This window comes from Hippopotamus amphibius, chromosome 7 (genome assembly GCF_030028045.1).
Source record: "Hippopotamus amphibius kiboko isolate mHipAmp2 chromosome 7, mHipAmp2.hap2, whole genome shotgun sequence".
NCBI lineage: Eukaryota > Metazoa > Chordata > Mammalia > Artiodactyla > Hippopotamidae > Hippopotamus > Hippopotamus amphibius.
In genome coordinates, this window is record NC_080192.1 from 91,428,491 (window position 1) to 91,448,046 (window position 19,556).

Genomic DNA, 19,556 nt, shown 5'->3' on the forward strand with positions numbered 1-19,556 from the left:
TTGCTCTTTTTGCCTCCAGGTTCTTCTTCATTCTGTCTTCCATGCTGCCTCTAGAGTTTTTCTTCTGAAAAGGAAATCTAGTGTCACTACCTTTTTTAAAAGTCAATGCCATGTCTCCCAGAATTAAACATTTAAACTCCCTTGCGTGGCACTCATGTTCTAATCCTTATTTCTAGCCAGGCTTATGCTATAACCAAGTCAGACTACTTGGATCTCAAATGCCTCATCATTTTTCACTTATTGGTGCCTTTGTATGTACTTTTTCTTCCATCTGCAATGTCCTTCTGCATGCTTTCTGTGTCTGGCAAACATGGAGATCGTGTTCCAATTGCATTTCCCTACTCTGCCAGGCAATTAATGGCCGTTTGTAAGTAACTTTCATTGTAGTACACCCCTTATTTCATTGTGTTTCATTGCCTCCCCTCCTAACCTGTGGGCAGGGGATGCATTTTTATTCATCTTTGTAAAGCCAGTTCCCTTTGTAGTATCTCTCATGGAATGTAAATGCTGATGTGAGATGGGTAGGTAGGCACTTGTCCCGCTGGCTTGGGAAGCTAACTGAGGTGCAGCTGAATTAGTTATATCTGTCATCAGGGGCTAGGGAGGTCTTTGAAAGTCCTGTGGATAAACCGGTAGAAAACACAAGTGTGTTAGGCACAATGGGGAAGCTGCCAAAAAGGAAGCTGCTATCGATTCTAAGTTACAGGACTCTTTTATGCTGTAAGATTCTTTTTACATATCTGAGTAAAGTATCAGTCATATGTGAGAGTGTTACTTTCCTTTGTTAAATGGTAAGCAAACTTTTTCATAAATAACATTCAAAATTTATAAGTAACATTTAGTTTTTACTTAAACTGATATATCTTAACATTTTCTAGATGTATTCTAGAACAGCTGGTAAAGGGGGCCTGTGACTCTAAATCTTTGATTTCTTATTTTAGCAAACGTGTATGTTCACCTACTACATGTATCAAACATAGTGTTAGGTGCAGAGATGACAGGAAAAAATACATAGTCCCAAAGACTTCACAGCGTAGATTGAGTCAGGCATGTAGAGGGAGAAATTTTAATACAATGTAAGTGCTTCAGTAGAGCTATTAGAAGGTGCTGGATTACTTCTGGTCACTCGGCTTGCCCAGTTTAAACTTAACGTGGCAGCTCTTTAGACATTTTATTATTCATTTAAGTCATATTACTTATCTAATAGAGTTGTATAATGTCAAGCAGTTAAGTGCTGAAAGAGTACTGTAATCATTTTGCTGTTGATTATATTGCCTTTTTTAAGTATAGTTGATTTACAGTGTTGTGCCAATCTCTGCTGTATAGCAAAGTGACTCGGTTATACTACTCACATAGACATTCTTTTTTTATATTCTTTTCATTATGGTTTGTCAATTATGTTGCTTTTAATGCATTTTATTTGATGCTGTGAGACATACTGTGATGTGGTGGGAAAAGCATGGAATATAGAATTGGAAGACCTATACTGGAGAATTTTTATATATACATACAAATATATATATGTATGTATATCCGTGAAATGGCTACAAGATTGCCTGATTTAGAGTTCTGGTTGGTACTGGGTAAGTTAGTTACCTAAGATGCTTGATAAAGTGCAAAATACTATTTAAATTTTTAAAAATCAAACTACTGAAAACTAGTATGCAGCATTCTAGGCAGATCTAGGTTTTGAAATCACTGCATTCTAATTTCAGTATAGCTGTCCAGTAATGTGCTTATTGATAAAGTAGAAAATTTATCAGAATGTTTTGGATTACAAGTGACAATACCCTCCCAACTAAAAGTGGCCTAAATGATAAGGAATGTGTTATTTCACAGAATAAGGAGCCCAGAGCCAGACAGTTACAGGGTGGTTCAGCAGTTCTTCAGTTTCATCAGAGACGTAGGTCCAGTGTACTTTAAAGCTCTGCATGTCAGGAGAGGGCTGTCATAATTTGACACTACTATCTGGCTGAAGAAGAGTGGGGAACACTTCCTCAAGTGTCTCTATTAGAGAGGAAAAACTTTCTTGCAAGTCTCATAGCAGGGTTCTTTCTTAGGTGTCATAGTGTTTTCCATGTTTCTTGCATACCAGAAAAAGACCAAATTCCTTACTCAGGCAAGCTAAATTCTTATTAGCTGGCTAGCTTACTTTACATCACCAGAGGATAGGCCTTATAGTACTAAAAATAACCTCATCAATATTTTATTTGGTACTCTGAACAAAAGTCACAGATTTTTAAAAATTAATTTATTGGCTGCGCTGGGTCTTGGTTGCTGCGTGTGGGCTTTCTTTAGTTGCAGCAAATGGGGGGCTACTCTTTGATGTGGTGCACAGGCTTCTTATTGTGGTGACTTTTCTTGTTGCAGACCACAGACTCTAGGCAGTTGTGGCACGTGGGCTCAGTAGTTGTGGCACACAAGCTCAATAGTTCTGGCTTGCAGGGTCCAGAGCACAGGCTCAGCAGTTGTGGTGCATGGGTCCAGGAGGATATCACATGCTCCATGGCATGTGATATCCTCCTGGACCAGGGATGGAACCCATGTCCTCTGCATTGGCAGGCAGATTCTCAACCACTGCACCACCAGGGAAGTCCCAAAAGTCACAGATTTTTGATGGAAATATTGGCAGTAAGAATTGTACCTGGCTTCTGATAAAAAGACAGCCCAACTAAAAAATGGGCAAAAGATCTGAATAGACATTTCTCCAGAGAAGATAAACAAATGTCCAGTAAGCACATGAAAAGATGCCCAGTATCATTAGTCATTAGGGAAATGCAAATCAGAACCACAATGATATACCACTTAACACTCCACTAGCATGGCTGTAATCAAAAAGACCAGGTAAGTGTTGAGGATGTGGAGAAATTGGAACCCTCACAACATTGCTGGTGGGAATGTAAATATTGTAGCTGCTTTAGAAAACAGTTCCTCAAAATGTTAAATATAGAGTTGCCATAAGACCTGGTAATTCCATTACTAAGTATTTACTCATGAGTCATAAAATGAAAAACATATACACAAGAGTTCATAACAGCCTTATTCATAATAGCCCCCCAAATGGGAATAGTCCAAATGTCCATTAACTGATGAATACATAAGTAAAATGTCTTATAGCCGTACAACAAAGCATTATTTGGCAGTAAAAAGAAATGTATTGATTTTTGCTTCAACATAGATGAATCTTGAAAATATTCTGCCAAGAAACCAGTTATAAAGGAACACATATTGTATGATTCTATTAATATGTAGTATCCAAAATAGCAACTATATAGAAGAGATGGAAAGTTAGATTAGTGGTTGTCTATGGCTAGGGTGAAGCTGGGAAATGGGAGTGACTTCCAGTGGATGTGGACTTTCTTTTGGGGGTGATGGAAATGCTCTAGATTTAATTGTGGTAATGGCTGCACAGTTCTGTCAATGTACTAAAAACCACGGAATTGTACACTTTAGACTGTTGAATTGTACAATGTGAATTGTATCTTGATAAAGCTATTATTAAAAAAAAACAAAAAAACACTTACAAAGCTGTAGTAATCAGTGTGGTGTTGGCATAAAAACAGACACATAGACCAATGGAACAGAATAGAGAGCAAGAAATAAACCCATGCATCCATGGTCAATTTATAACAAAGGAGCCAAGAATATAAAATGGGGGAAAGGACAGTCTCTTCAGTAAATGGTGTTGGGGAAACCTGGACCACTGTCTTAAGCCATACACAAAAATCAACCCAAAATTGTTTAAAGACTTAAACATAAGGCCCGAAACCATAAAATTCCTAGAAGAAAACAGGTGATAAGCTCCTTGACATCAGACCAAAGAACTCATACAACTCAATAGCATGAAAGCAGTCTGATTGAAAAATGGGCAGAGAATCAAAATAGACATTTTCCCAAAGAAGACATACAGATGATCAACAGGTACATGAAAAGATGCTCAACATCACTAATCATCAGGGAAATGCAAATCAAAACCACAGGGAGGTATCACCTCACACCTATTAGAATGACTTATCAAAAAGACAAGAGATACCAAGTTTGAAAAGGATATGGAGGAAAAGGAACCCTTGTGCACTGTTGGTAGGAATGTAAATTGTTACAGCCACTATGGAAAACAGTATGGAGGTTCCTTAAAAAATTAAAAATAGAACTGCTGTATGATCCAGCAGTCCCACTTCTGGGTATTTATTCAAAAGAAATGAAAAAACTAGAAAAGGTTTATGCATCCCCATCCATTGCAGCATTTACAGTGGTCAAGACATGGAAGCAGCCTAAGTGCCCGTGAATGGATGGATTGATGGATGGATAAATGGTTAAAGAAATTGTGGTATATATGTTTGTATATGCAATGGAATGTTAGCCATAAAAAAGAAGGAAGTCTTGCCAGTTGCCACAATATGGACAGACCTTGAGGGCATTTTGCTAAGTGAAGTAAGTCAGAGAAAAGCATATCATGTGATCTCACTTATATGTGGAATCTTAGAAACAAGACCCCAAAACCAAACTTACACATAACAGATAACAGTTGATGTTTGCCAGAGGCAAGGGGTGATGGGTGGGCGAGATGGGTAAAGGTGCGAAAAGGTCTAAACTTCAAGTTATAAAATAAACAAGTCATGAGGATGTAATGTACAGCATGGCAACTATAGTTAATAATACTGTGTTGCATATTTGAAAGTTGCTAGGAGAGTAGATGTTAGTTCATATTATAAGAAAAAAAGATTGTTAACTATGTATGGTGTTGGATGTTAACTAGATTTATTGTGATGATCATTTTGCAGTGTATACAAATGTTGAATCGTGTTATACACCCGAAACTAATATAATGTTATATATCAATTAATTATATCTCAATAAAAAAAAATACCTGAAGTGGAAGGCCTGATTTGGCTACCTAACAGATGATTACTTCTAATTTCTCCTGGAAAATCATTTCCTTCTATCTGACTGAACCTTCCTTTATTTCTTCTCGTTATCATCTAACATCTTTCTGGATACTACAATTTTTCATTCAGAATTTAAGTACCTGTGTTATATCATCCCTCTAGATTCCACTATTACTTTGTCTTCATGTACACTCTTGCTTTAGTTACCTTGACTTTCTCCATAACCCCCTGTACTTTCTCTCTACTGTAACTATATCCTGTGGCCATGGGCAAGGTGGTCTCTTACGATAATCCAGAACTCTTCCACTGCTAGGACTTTATTTCTTCTGTTTTGAGATTATTTTCTCAAATATAATTATTGAAAATGATATGACTTTAGAATTTTCTGTTTTGATTTGGGATTGTGTGTATTTTTAAGTTAAAATATAGTACCAAATTAGTATTGTTCTCTACAAGAAGTTGTTGGAGAGTTTCCACGTAAAGTATTCCATCCCTTTACTACTCCTCTTCTCAGCTGTCTCCACCTATCTCACACCCTCTCATTGTCATGTTTCTGTGATTGTTTAACTACTGTGTTGGATATATGAACAACACATTTTAAATTGCAATGCTAGTGTGAGTTGTCAGCGACAAGCCACTTGAATTTAAGTGTTCTAAGATGGGATGAAAATGGTTTCACTAGCTTCCTTCTTCTCTTGTATAATGCAGAAAGGGTGTGGCTTTATGATACATTGGTAAGAATACTGTGGGAATTATAGTAGCTTGAGTTCAAATTTGATCTCTGCTGCTACCAGCTGTGTGACCTTTTGCAAACTGTTTAACCTTCACACCCCATTTACCCAGAAAATTGTTTGCAGGATAAATCAGATAAGGTATGTAAAGTCTCTAACAGAGTACCCAGGAACTAATCAGCCTGGCTTCCTCCCCTCCTTCCTTCCTCCCTTCCTTCCTTCCTCCCCTCCTCCCTTCCTCCCTTCCTTCCTTCCTCTCTCTCTGTACCGTTAACTTTCCTTTTTCCACCCATGTTTATATTCACAGACCTAACTTTTAAAGATTATTTTCTAGATTCATCAGTTTTTAACCTTTAAAAAAAGTTCATTAGAACTTGACAAAGTAACAACATTTATTGTATCGCATGTTAGTTTGTTTTCATGGAAAGGCATTTTATTTTAAATATAGCAGTGTGTACATGTCAATCCTAATTGCATATTTAGTTTGAACTAAAGTAGTTACTGAAATTTAGGTTAGTACATTTAAAGTATCTGAAGGATTTTAGAACTTTATGTAAATTGTCTTAATTTGAAGAAAAGTAATTTTATTGTTAGACTAAAACCAGATGAAAAGAGCCACCCATTAAGATCATTTTAGAGATAGTTTTGTAGGGCTGGTGTTAGTAATTACTCTTTGTGTAGCAGTCTGCATAATATGAGTTTTTATTGATCAGATTAAAGTTACACCTTGGTTTTAATAGTATGACTTACATAAAGTCTGAACCTACTCCCCAAAATTGGAATGTTATTTGTCCCCTTTGTGACTCTTAACTCCATCTTAAAACTTTTCCTTGTATGATTTTAAGAACCATATTCGAATAGAATCTGTAATAGAACCAAAATACTATGTATGTTCTATTATAGTCTAAGAAAACATCATGGAATAATATAGATTATGATAAAGCCATAGTGGAATAGTAAACTATTAGAATGGAACCATATTCTACTGATTCTCCTTCTGTATTTAATAATTTGCTTTATTCTTAGTGAATTTCTCATCTAATTTTTTAAGTGTTAGTATTCTATTTTTTCATTTCATTTTCCCTTTTTAATGAACTCTCCTTTGAGTGGTAAAGGCTACTCTCTGTATGCTGATGGTTTCCAAAATCGTACCTCTAGTCATAATCTTTCCCCTGAGCCCAGGTTCTGTACTCACTGGGTGTATCCACCTGGATGTCCATAGCACCTCTACAGTTTCAAAATTGTGTGTTTGGGGGACTTAAGAGTCTGCCGTGTTTATACTTTGATCATGCCTAGCATATTGTATTACACATGGATGGGCATTTCCCCCTCCTCACTAATGGCTCCATTAAAGGGTACAAATAGCAGACTCTTTAGGTGCAGAAAAATACTTCAGAATATTAATAAAGCAATATAAACAGTTACAAATTCATGTAGTAAAGTTATACATATTCAGACATCTCAGTAAAAGAGTAATCAGGTATGTTATGAATTAGTCATAGTGTAAAATAAGAGATGGATAAGTTAGACTGCGTTAAAATTAAGAACTTTTCTTCATCAAGTGGTACCATTAACCATTTTCCACTAAAAGGATCTTGGGCTCCTTGGAGAAATAGCTGATTGCAGTACTGGGGCAGGGAAAGTATGATGTATGCTTGGAACATCTTGTACTAGAACGTAAGGAGGGCCCATAGAATGGTAGGAATATATTAAAAGGACACAGGAACCAGCCTGAAGGGGAAGGTTCCCACTGACCAAATGTGGGACAGTTTAAACATTAAATAAATAATGATGATAAAAGATTATAACCCACTGAAATGAAATCCATTATGTCCACACTGAAATATATAAGTACATATAGATATGGAGGAAAAAGAAATCTTTTCCTACAGCAGGAAGCCAAGTAAATGTTGAAAGAATGATGAAATTAGGAAGCTACCATATGGCAGTTGTATCAGTTACTTATTGCTTTGTAACAAATTACCCCAGTGTAGTGGCTTAAAATAATAAACATTATTTCACAGTTTCTCTGCGCTTAGCTATGTTCTCTGTTTCATGGTCACTTAGAAGGCTGAAATGAAGGTATTGTGGTCTCATCTGAATGCTTGATCGGGGAAGGATCTACTTCCACACTCATTCATTGGTTGTTGACAGCATTCAGTTCTTTGTGGACTCTTGGCTGGTGATCACCCTTAGTTTCTTGCTATGTGAGCTTCATTAAAGTGTACAAGCTGAGAAAGTTACAGAAAGAGACTTGTTAACAAGGTAGAAGTCACAGTCTTTTGTAACCTAATCACAAAGTGACATTCCCTTAATATTGTCATACTTTGTTGGGTAAAGGCAAGTTATACAAGGGAAGGGGATTATACAAGGCTGTGAATATCAGGAGGTGGGGATCATCTTAGAGGCTGGCTATCCCAGCAGCCATCGTAATATAATTGACTCAGAGAAGAATCATCAGTGGGTGTGAAAATGAGTGGATGAAAGTTTGAGGAGTAACTTCAGTATTTACATAGACTAAAAATGTCTTCCTGCAAGATACTTACTAAGTACAGAGGGGAAAATGTGACTTTACAGTAGAGAAATCTGGCAGAGCTTATCTAAGTGATCAAAGTTAACATTACCAGTAATGAGAGAAACCAACATTATCTTCTTCCCACTATCTGGGAAGAACACATTACTACCTCTTTGGTATTTTACCAGAGGGGCATAATCTGAATCAAATCATGAGGAAGCATTAGGTAAACCCTTTGAGGGACAGTCTGCAAAATAACTGGCCAGTATTCTTCATAAATGTCAAAGGCATGAAAGATACAAACAGACTGAAGAATTGTTTCAATTTAAAGTATGCTAAAGAGAGACATGGCTATTGAATACAGTATGTGATCTAAGATTTTTTTTCTATAAAGAATGCTATTGGGACATATTTATGTATTGTAGAATAACATAGAATATTATTATGGAACCATAGTAGAATATCAGAACAAATAGAATAGATCCATAGTCTGCTGGGGTTTTTTTTGCTGTATTGGATTGTTTTCTTTTACACTGGTGAATTTTTCTTCAACTGCTGATACTCTCAATTGGCAAAATTTAAATAAGATCTTTGGACTGGATCAGTAGTTTTCAGAGTGGTCCATGTATACCTGGGAAATCCCCAAGACCCTTACAGGGGGTCCACAAGGTCAGAACTGTTTCATTGTAACACAAAAATAGCATTTGTTTTATTCAGTCTGTTTACATTTGCACTGATGGTGCAAAAGCACTGGCTGGTGAAACTGCTGATGCCTTAGCATGAATCAGAACAGTGGCACTATACTGTACCAGTAGTCATTGTATTCACTGCCACGCAACTGCAGTTTTAAAAAACACCAGTTTCACTTAATATCTTTGGTAAAGCATTAAAAAGTATTAGTTTTATTAATTCTAACCACTTTGTACATGCATCTTTAATATTCTGTGTGCTGGAATGATATGTATAAATCATCACTCTATACATAAGTTATGATGGTTGTTTTAAGGAAAAACAAGCTCTTTTGTGATTTGTAAGCTGAACTAGCTGTCTTTTTCATAGAACACTGAAATTACTTGAAAACAACTGACAGAATCTGGTCATTCACCCTTGAGTATTTGACAGACATTTCTCAAAAATGAATACTGAGCCTGTCATTTCAAGGAAAATAACTCACACACGAAACATGAAAAATAGAAAATCTCAGCAAAGAAATAGAAGATATGAAGAAGAACCAAACAGCAGTTTTAGAACTGGAAAACAATAATCGATACAGTAATGCAGTGAGTAAACTCAAGAGAAAATAGAGGAAAGAATCAGTAAACTGGCAGATAGAGGAAATGAAATTACCTAGTCTGAACAACAGAAAGAAAACTGACAGGTAAAAATAATCCACAGAGCCTCAGGAAACTGTGGGACTATAAAAGAGATTTAACACTTCTGTCATTGGATTCCTGGGAGAGGAAGAAAAAGGGCTCCTACTGAAAAAAAGAGAAAGAAAAATCGACCCAAAAAAGAACCGAAAAAAGAAAAAAAAATCGACCCAAAGGAAAGAAAGATAAAAGTGAAATTGAAAACAGAACAGTGAAGGAAATCAATGAAAGAAAGAGCTGGTTCTTCCAAAAGAGCAATAAATTGACAAACTTCTAGCAAGACTGAGAGAAATTAAAGAAGAAACAAAGTATCAGTATCAGGAATGAAATAGAAGGTATCACCATAAACCCTGCAGATATGAAAAAGATAATAAAGAGAATACTGTGAATAACTCTGTACACATACATTTGACAACTTGGATGTAATGGACCAGTTTCTTGAAAAATACAAACCACCACACCTCACCCAATATGAAGTAGTTAGTTTAAATAGCCCTATTGCCTTGATACCAAAAAAAAAAAAAAAAAAGTACAAAGAAGAAAACTATAGGTCATTATTCCTATATCAGTGTAGTTGCAAAAATCCTTAACAAAATATAAGCAAATAGAATTAAGCAATATGTAAAAAAAAAAACTTTATAAATACCATAACCATGTGTGGTTCATTGCAAGGATGAAGCAGGGCTGCTTCACAATTTGAAAATCAACTAATATAATCCACCATATTAACATGCTAAAGAAGAAAAATCCTATGATCATACCAGTTGATGAAGAAAAAGCATTTGATAAAATTCCGGGCCCATTTGTGATTTGTTTAAAACAAAATTAGGAAAAAGATATTTAAGGAGAATTAACTCAGTTGGATAAGGAACATCTGTAAAAACCTACCTTACCCTTAATGGCATATTGGGAGAACCAAATTCTCAGAAGTTCAGTTGTTAACAAACTTTAGATTTTTACTTTCCTCGATGCTTACTTTTCATACTGGTTATCTTTTCAGCATTTTATATGCACTTCAGATAAGCAAACAGCACTCTTAATACTGAAATAATATAGTTCACAAGAACCTGTAGCCAAATAAGACAATGCTGTCACATCTTAAAGTCTGCTAGATATAGATGAGTGTCTAAATATTCTGACAGCATGCCCTTTGAAAATACTCTAAACTTTACAGTGTGCATCTATAAAATTTATTTTTGTTCTCTCACATCTTGACACTTTAGGATCAAAGTAACTCTAAACAAAATGAGATAAAAGAGATCCAAAACTATTTTCTTCGTTTCTTCGCCAGAAAATTTTTTTAGAAAATATTTTCGTATTCTTACTGATTTTTATGTATACCAAAATCGATACTTAATAAATTTATTTTATAAATGCTGAATAATACGGACATGAGGAAAAAGACTCAGTCCAGATGTCTTTATTTGTTCAAAGACAGAGCTTGCCAACTTCCCACAAATCAGTTTTTGTGTAGGATAAAGTCAGATCATCTTAATAACTTCTAAAACAGATATTCTTTATTCTCAGAAATATGTGTTAAATCTTTTTTATAGTCCCACAGTTCCCTGAGGCCCTGTAGATTATTTTTTTCAGTCTTTTTTCCATTATTTTGTTCAGACTGGGTAATGTCTTTTTCTTTATCTGCCATTTAACTCACTCTTCTCACTCTTTGCTCTATTCTGTTGAGTTTACTCACTGTGTTTGCTGTATCAGTTGTTGTTTTTCTTTTCTAAAATTGCCATTTGGTTCTTCTTAATATCTTTTATTTTTTTTGCTGAGGTTTTCTATTTTTCATGTTTCATGTGTCAGTTATTTTCCTTGAAGTGACAGGCTCACTGTTCAACACCTCGATGCTTAAAATTCCACTTAAACCAAGTTCCTTAAGGCTATGTAGATTTTTACATGCCCCTATAAAACTCTTCCTTCAATAAATTTAGGATAGTGTTAAATCTGGCAAGGGATATCAAAAGATAATAAAATAGTTGTTGCCTTCATGGACATTATAATCTAAGAAAGGGTCTAAATAAAGGATGAAAAAAACTATAAGGGTCAAATTACTAATAAATAGTTTCTGGTTTCTCATGATACTACAAGATAATCTGAAAAATATGTAATTTGCTATCTTGAAATGCATGTGTATCTTATAAAAATAAAAATTCATATGGTTTTGGACTGTGAATAGTATGACAGGAAACTTATTTTTTTTAAAAGTGATGATTTTTATCTTTCTTAACTAGAGACTTAAATTTATGTATTATGAAGCAATTCCATTATACCTGGGACTCCTTATTAAGTTTTAAAAATCAGCTTTATTGAGGAATAACTTGCCATATAATAAAGGTAACCAATTTCATGTATACAGTTAACATGTCCTGATAAATGTATATAGTTTTTTAAGCATCACAACAATCAAGATGTAGGACATTTCTTTTCTTAATAAATTTATTTATTTATTTATTTTTGACTGTGTTGGGTCTTCAATGCTGTGCACCAGCTTTCTCTAGTTCTGGCGGAGCAGGGGCTGCTCTTCACTGCGGTGTGCAGGCTTCTCATTGTGGTAGCTTCTCTTGTTGTGGAGCATGGGCTCTAGGCATACGGGCTTCAGTAGTTGCGGCACACGGGCTCAGTAGTTGTGGTACACGGGCTTAGTTCCTCTGCGGCATGTGGAATCTTCCTGCACCAGGGCTCGAGCCTATGTCCCCTGCATTGGCAGGCAGATTCTTAACCACTGAGCCACCAGGGAATTCCCAACGTAGGACATTTCTGTCACCCCGTTGCATTCACCCCATCCCCCCCCCCCCGCCCCCATCCCTGGCAACCCCTGATCTTTCAGTAGCTATAGTTTGCCTTTTCTAGGATTTATAAATAGAATCATGTGGCATGTAACCTTTTGTATCTGGGTTCTTTTAACATCACTTTTGAAATTTATTTATGTTGTGTGTATCAGTAGTCTTTATCTATTCATCACTGAGTAGCATTCCATTGTCTGGATACACCACAGTTTATCTGTTTAATAGTTGATGGACATTTAGGTTGTGTCTCCTTTAGGCAATTAACAATACAGCTTCTATGGACATATGTGTACAGGACTTTGTGTGACCATGTTTTCATTTTAGTTCCCACCAGCAATGTATAAGAGTTTCATTTTTAGTTGACACTTAATATGTCAACATTTTCCTTTTAGCCACAGGTACAGTATCTCTGGGTGTTAGTTTTCTTTTGCTTGAGTAACAAATTACCAAAAACCTAGTATCTTAAAACAGAACCTATTTATTATTTCATAGTTCTATAGGTCAGAAATTTAGCATGGGGTCTTCACAGAGCACAGGGCTGAAATCCAGGTGTCAAGACTGAATTCTCATATGAAGGTTTTGGGGAAGATTCTGTTTCCAAGCTCATTTATGTTTTTGGCATAGTTCAGTTCTTCGCTCTTGTAGGATTGAGGTCTTTGTTTCCTTGCTCACTGCCAGCTGGAGGCCACTCAGCTCTCAGAGGCTCAGTCCATCTCCTGGTGTTGAATTCTTATGCTTTGAATCTGACTTCCCCTCTATCTTTTTAAAAGGCTCTTGTAAAGCAATTATATTCCAATTAAAAAATAATAATAATAATTTTTTAAAAAAGGCTTTTGTGATTGGAACAGATCCACCTGAATAATCTTAAGGTCAACTGTTTTGGAACCTTAATTTACATGTACAAAATCACTTTGCAGCAGTACCTAGATTAGTGTTTGAATAGCTGGGAGAAGATGTTTATATACCAGAGGCTGGAAATTTCAGAAGGCCATCCTGGGATTCTGCCCAGCACACAACCATTTGTTTTACATTTGCAGTAACACTTGGTATCTCTGTTTTTAAATTTTAGCCATATATATATATACTGGTTGCACATATAGTGGTATTGTAGTTTAAATTTGCATTTCTCTAATATCTAATGGTGTTAAACATCTTTTCATGTGCTTTTGTATATATCTTTTGTTGTAAAAATATTCAGATCTTTGGTTTTTTTGTTTGTTTTGTTTTTGTTTTTGCATATTGCTGTCCATTTGTTTTTGCATCACTTGTTGCAGAGGTTTTCCCCATTGAATTACCTGGACGCACCTTTGTCAGATATCACTTGACTCTGTGTGTGTATCTTTTTTTTTTCCCCATTTTATTCTGTTCCAGTGACCTTTATGTCTGTTCTTATACTGCTATCAGTCTGTTGATGACTTTAGATTTATAATAATTCAAGTCAGACAATTTAAGTCCTTCAGCGTTGTTCTTCTTTTTCACATTGTTTGCTGTTTATATCCTTTGCATTTCCATATACATTTTAGAATCAGTTTATTGACTTCTTTAAAATATTTAACTGGGAATTTAATTGTGATCGTTTTCCATCTGTATGTCAGTATGGGAAGAATTGCCACCTTAATGAGTCTTCTGATCTGAGAACATGGTATAGCTTTCTGTTTCTTTAAATCATCTTGAATTTCTCTCAGTTGTGTTTCATGGTGTTCATTGTACAATCCTTGCACATGTTTTACTAAATATTTTGTATTTTTGATGAATTTCTAAGTGAACATGATCTTAATTTCATTTTTCATTTCTTCCAGAATGTAGAAATACGTTCCATTTTATATATTGACCTTGTATCCTATGACCTTGTTTCATTCATTTATTAGTTCTGATATCATTTTTGTAGTTTGTCTAGAATTTGTGTACATGTACACAAACCGCAAGTAAAGGCAGTTTAACTCTCTCTTTCCAGTTTGTCTTTTATTTCTTTTGTCTTGCCTTATTGTATCGGTGCAGATAACTTTATGTTGTTCCTGGTCTTGAGGAGAAGGCATTCTTTCACGATATTAAGTATGATGTTAGTTGTAGGCTTTTTGTAGATAGCCTTTATAGACTGAGGAAGATTCTTAGTTTATTGAGTTGTTTTCGTTTTGTTGTGAATGGGTGTTTAAATTTGTCAGATGTTTTTATTCTATCTGTTGAGATGACAATAAGTATGCTATTTTTTATTGTTAGTGTAGTGAATCACATTAATTTTGGATATTAAACCAACCTTGTGTTACTGGGATTATCCTCAGTTGGTCATGTTTTTTATTCTTTAAATTTTTTTTTCTGGGTTTAATTTGCTCAAATATTGTTAAGGATTTTTGCATCCATGGTCATGAAGAAATATTGGAGTATAGCTTTCTTTTTTGTAATGTCATTGTCTGATTTTGCTGTCTGTAAGCTGGCCTCATAAAATGAGTTAAGAACTATTCCTTCCCCTTCTGCTTTCTGAATGAATTTATATAGGATTGGTATGTTTTTGGACTTTGAATATATGATAGAATTGACCAGTGAAGCCATCAGGTCTTTAGTTTTCTTTGTTAAAAAGGTTTTTTTTTTCTTTTTTCCCCCTCAAATTCAATTTATTTTAATAGCAATAGAGCTGTTCAAATTATCTCTTTTTTCCTTGAGTCAGTTTTGGTAGATTCTGTTTTCAAGAAACTTGTCCATTTCACCTAAGTTATAAAATTTATTTTCACACTTTTTTTTAAATATCTATTTTTCTCTTAATGTCTGTAGGATCTGTAGTGATTTGCCTGGGGTGTTAGTTATTGACCTTTTCCAAAAAATGAGTTTTGGTTTTACTGACTTTTCTTTCTGTTTGTCCACTTTCTAGTTCATTAATTTCTGCTGCTTTTCTCTTTCTCCGCTTGCCTTGGGTGTAAATTATTCTTTTTCTAGCTTTTTAAGGTGAGAACAGGTCATTGTGTTGTGTACTTCTCTTGCAACAGTGTTTTCCTCAAAAGACTGCTTAACCTGCATCCTTTAAATTCTAATAGGTTCAGTTTTCACTCTGTTCAGAATATTTTTTGATTTCTTTCATCATTTCTCTTGTGACTTGTGGGTTATTTAGAATTGTGTTGTTCATTTTCAAATATTTGCCTGTTTCCAAATACCTCTTTTGTTTAATTCCATTATAATGAAAAAATATATTCTGTATGATTTCAAACCTTTGAAGTTTATTGAGACTTCTTTTTTGAGGCTCAGGATAATGTCTGTCTTAGTGAATGTTAATGTGCACTACAGAAGAATATTTTGTTGTTTTAGGACATCTTGGTTGATAGTTTGCTGTTCTGATCTTCCACAACTTTATTTTTTCCTTCAGTCTACTTATTTTCTGTCAGTTACTGTGAGAGAAATGTTAAAATATCCAAATATGACTGTCTGTTTTCCTTTCAGTTCTCTGCGTTTGACACATTTAATTTAGAAGCCCTGTTATTAAACATATACAGTTGGCCCTTGAACAACGTGTTTGAACTGTGCGAATCCACTAATACAGGGATTTTTTTCAGTAAATACTATAGCATTGATACTACATGATCCAAGTGAATCCATGGATTTGGGTATCTGCCAGGGTCCTGGAACCAGTCCCCTGAGGGATAACTATATATGAAAGGATTCTGAGACCCAGTTACAAGGTGTTTTTCCCTTTAAATCCGCAGATTTCTCGGATACCAGCTAGTTGTCCTACAGTTCAACTCAATTCCGACCCTGTATGTCTAGAGATAGGATCAGATTTCACAGGTTAAGGGCTCAGTCCTACAAGACTGCCCTTCCCCCCCCCCCCCTTTAGATGCATATTGCGAGTCCAGGTTGTTACTGGGGTTCAGGTTGTTACTGGGGTTCTGACCGACCAGTTATGGATTGGAGGTTCCAGCAGCCTCCACTTTGAATTTGATTGATTGCTAGTGCCACTCAGAACTCAGAGAAATATTTTACCCACTGGATCACTGGCTTATTATAAAAGGATGTAACTCATTAACAGCCAGATGGAAGAGATGCGTAGGGCAAGGGACGTGGGAAGGGGTGTGGTGCTTCCATGCCCTCTCCAGGGGCTCCAGTCTCCTTGCATCTCCAGTGCTTCCCAACCCAGAACCTTTTCAACCCGTCCTTTTGGTTTTTTCTGGAGGCTTCATTACATAGGCATGATTGATATAAATCACTCACCAATGGTGATTGAGCTCAGTCTCCAGTCCAGATTAAATCATTGGCCATTGATGAATGGTTTAACCCCCACCCCTTTCTCTTCTGGAGATTGGAAGGTGGGACTGTAAGGCCTCTAATCACATTAACCTCTAATCTGGCCAACAGACCTATCTTTAGCCCTTTACCTATAGTCACCTCATTAACATAACAAAAGAAATCTTTATAGCTCTCCTCACTGAAGACATTCTAAGGAGCTCTTGTGTTAGAAATGAACCGAGGATATTTCTCATGATATATCACGGTGTATTTAGGATTACTATATCTTCCTAATGAATCGACTCTTTTAAGGTTATGAAATAGCCCTCTTTATCCCTGGTAATGGTCCTTGTTTGAATTTGACATTGTCCAGCATTGCTAGCCACTGTGTCTTTCTATTATTACTTGTGTGCTATATCTGTCTTTTTAGTTTCAGCCTGTTAAAGTAGGCTTGCTTGTAGATAGCATATAGTTGCATCTTCTTTTAATTGGAGTTATTAGACCATTTACATCAAATATAATTAATATAATTCTCAAAATGCTTGGATTTAAATCTGCCATCTTGCTTAGTTGCTTTCTGTTTTTTTTCTCATTTGATTTTTGATCCTTGCTTCCTATTTATCTGCCTTTCTTTGGATTGAATATTTTTATGATTCCATTTTATTTTTTTTATTAGAAAGTGTTGCTCTACAGTTTACAATATGCATCTTCAACATCATGCTGTACTTTCAAATAATGTTGTAATGTTTCACTCATAGTGTAAGATCTTGATAAAATATCAATTTTTCTGTCTTACATATGTGCTGTTTTTGTTAAACATTTTACTTCTACACATTATATGCCCTACAATATATTGTTACATTTGTTAGTCAGTTATATTTTAAAGACATTTAAAAGTGAGGAAAATGTCTTTTATGTTTACCTATGTATTTAACATTTCTGGTAATCTTCATCCCAAATTTCCATCTAGTATCATTTTTCTTCTGCCTGAAGAATTTTCTTCTGACATTTCTTATAGTGCATGTGTATTAGAGTCTAAATTTTTTAGTTTTTGGTTATCTGGGAAAAACAGTTTACCTTAATATTTGAAACATATCTTTTCCAGGTATAAAATTAGACAGTTTGAGGTTGAAATAAGTTTAGGAGAGAGATGAGGCATTCATTGTTGATGGAAAAGCACTGAGAAGCCCTAAAGGTGGATTGGTCCTTGGGTCTTGTGGATATTGGCTAGCAGGGAGTGATACAGGCAGATGATGGATGTATGATTTATAAAGAATTAATAACACCTTAAAGGTCAGTGGGCTGGAGAAACAAGGGCCTGGTTTCAAAGTCCTCCCTGAAACTACCACATAACCCTTTGCCCTCACTTATAAAACAATTACAACATTATTAAAAACAAAAAAAACCTCACAGTGACAATCTAAGGATCATTATACTTTTCTGAGAGCCTCATAAGAAACATAAATTGTAAGGTAGAGTGGAATAATATTTTTTTAAAGGGTATTTAAAAAATTTAGACATGAAAGAATATGTGAGACAGTAAAAGATAGGAATTATGGTAAGAATCTTAAGTCAGTTAAGTAAGGTGCAAAATAAGTAGCACTCCGTTTCTGCTCATTAGTAATGTCATTTTTATTAATGTTTGCTACTCCTGTCTCTATTTTAATATATATTTGATGTTTCAAGTGACCTAAAATTAGATTAATCAGTTATCTGCTATAATTTTCAAGGAAAAGACTGATGTCAGCAAGAGAAGAGTTAAAGATGCTAATCTACTGATAAACTTTTCTTAGACCTTAAGTTTCCTCGGAATAAGAGGTACTTTTAAGAGGTTAAAAGCTAGCCAGCCAGACTAAAATGGTATTTCTTATTTCAGGCTGTTTTCAATAACTTCTTAGAATACATAGATGTATTCAAATATCAATATTTAAATGTTAATCCTATTGTACACTTACTGCTGGACATGGTCAAGATTTAGATGGGATATAGGATGCATGGTGTACTCAGTTTATTGCTGAAATTTAAAAATGCAATTTGTATTACTTTAAATTCTGTAGACTTTTAAAAAGATTTTCTTTATGATTTTTACTTTGTGTGAGTCTGTTATATTTGGAATTTTTACAGTTTTAGATTTAGAACTACTCGCCGGTACCAATACTAATCAAATGGTGTGATCTTTCACCAGCTTACTTGACCTCCCTGGACCCAGTCATCAAGAATTGTTAAATGTAGGCATTGGGTCAGGTCTGTAGTTTTTCTACAGCACTTTTTTCCTTAAATAAATTTTTTATAAATGTAGGAGTTCAGGTAAATTATATTACCTTAGAGTTTATCTATGAGATAAGACTTCTCATGAAAAGAAAAATTTGGAGTTCAAATGGCTGGCTGTCTTACATTGGATCTACCTTCCTATTAATATTTTTCATATTTTAGTTACATAGCATATAGAAAATTCTGTTTCAGTGCAGGTATAAAAAGTAACGGATTTTTGTTTTTTAACAGCTTTGCAGCCTCAGTAAACTCTTAAATAGAAATGGCAGGAGAAACTATTCTGAGCTCTACCCAAAAATGAGTTCTTCCAGTAAGACAAATTAGAGCATTGATAATGCGTAGTGTGCTAAAATTTGACATACGTTATGTTTAGGGTGTCAAAAATGTTTAAAATAAATTTTAATCAAATGTTTGCATAAGTCTTAAGTGACAGAGCCACAACTCAGGCCTATTTGATGCAAGAGCTCTTTCTATCGTATAATTTTTTAAATCAAAAAAAATTTATAGATCTAGACACATTTGTTTTATGGCTTATTTTCCTGTGTTTTGTGACTTACAATATTTAAGTTCACTCTTTTAAAGACATTTGTGCCAATTTTGTGACTAATTATTATTATTTTTTTTCTCCAGGGAAATGAGGCAAGTTATCCTTTGGAAATGTGCTCGCACTGTAAGTCAAATATTCTTATCAAGAACTTCTTTTATTGTCACATCTCTATGTATATAAATCATACACCTCTATGTATTTATATAGCAAAGTTAGTTCTTAACCATTTTAAATG

The 19,556-nt window shown here is 35.0% G+C and overlaps 1 protein-coding gene across 1 annotated transcript in view; it reads left to right on the forward strand.

Moving 5' to 3' along the window:
• The window catches only part of PPP3R1 (protein phosphatase 3 regulatory subunit B, alpha), a 57,757-nt gene that overhangs the window by 12,148 nt on the left and 26,053 nt on the right, over positions 1–19,556 (forward strand). The window contains exon 2 of the mRNA XM_057741078.1: positions 19,405–19,444. Within this exon, the coding sequence (XP_057597061.1) occupies positions 19,405–19,444 (40 nt within the window). The remainder of the gene's footprint in view (positions 1–19,404; positions 19,445–19,556) is intronic.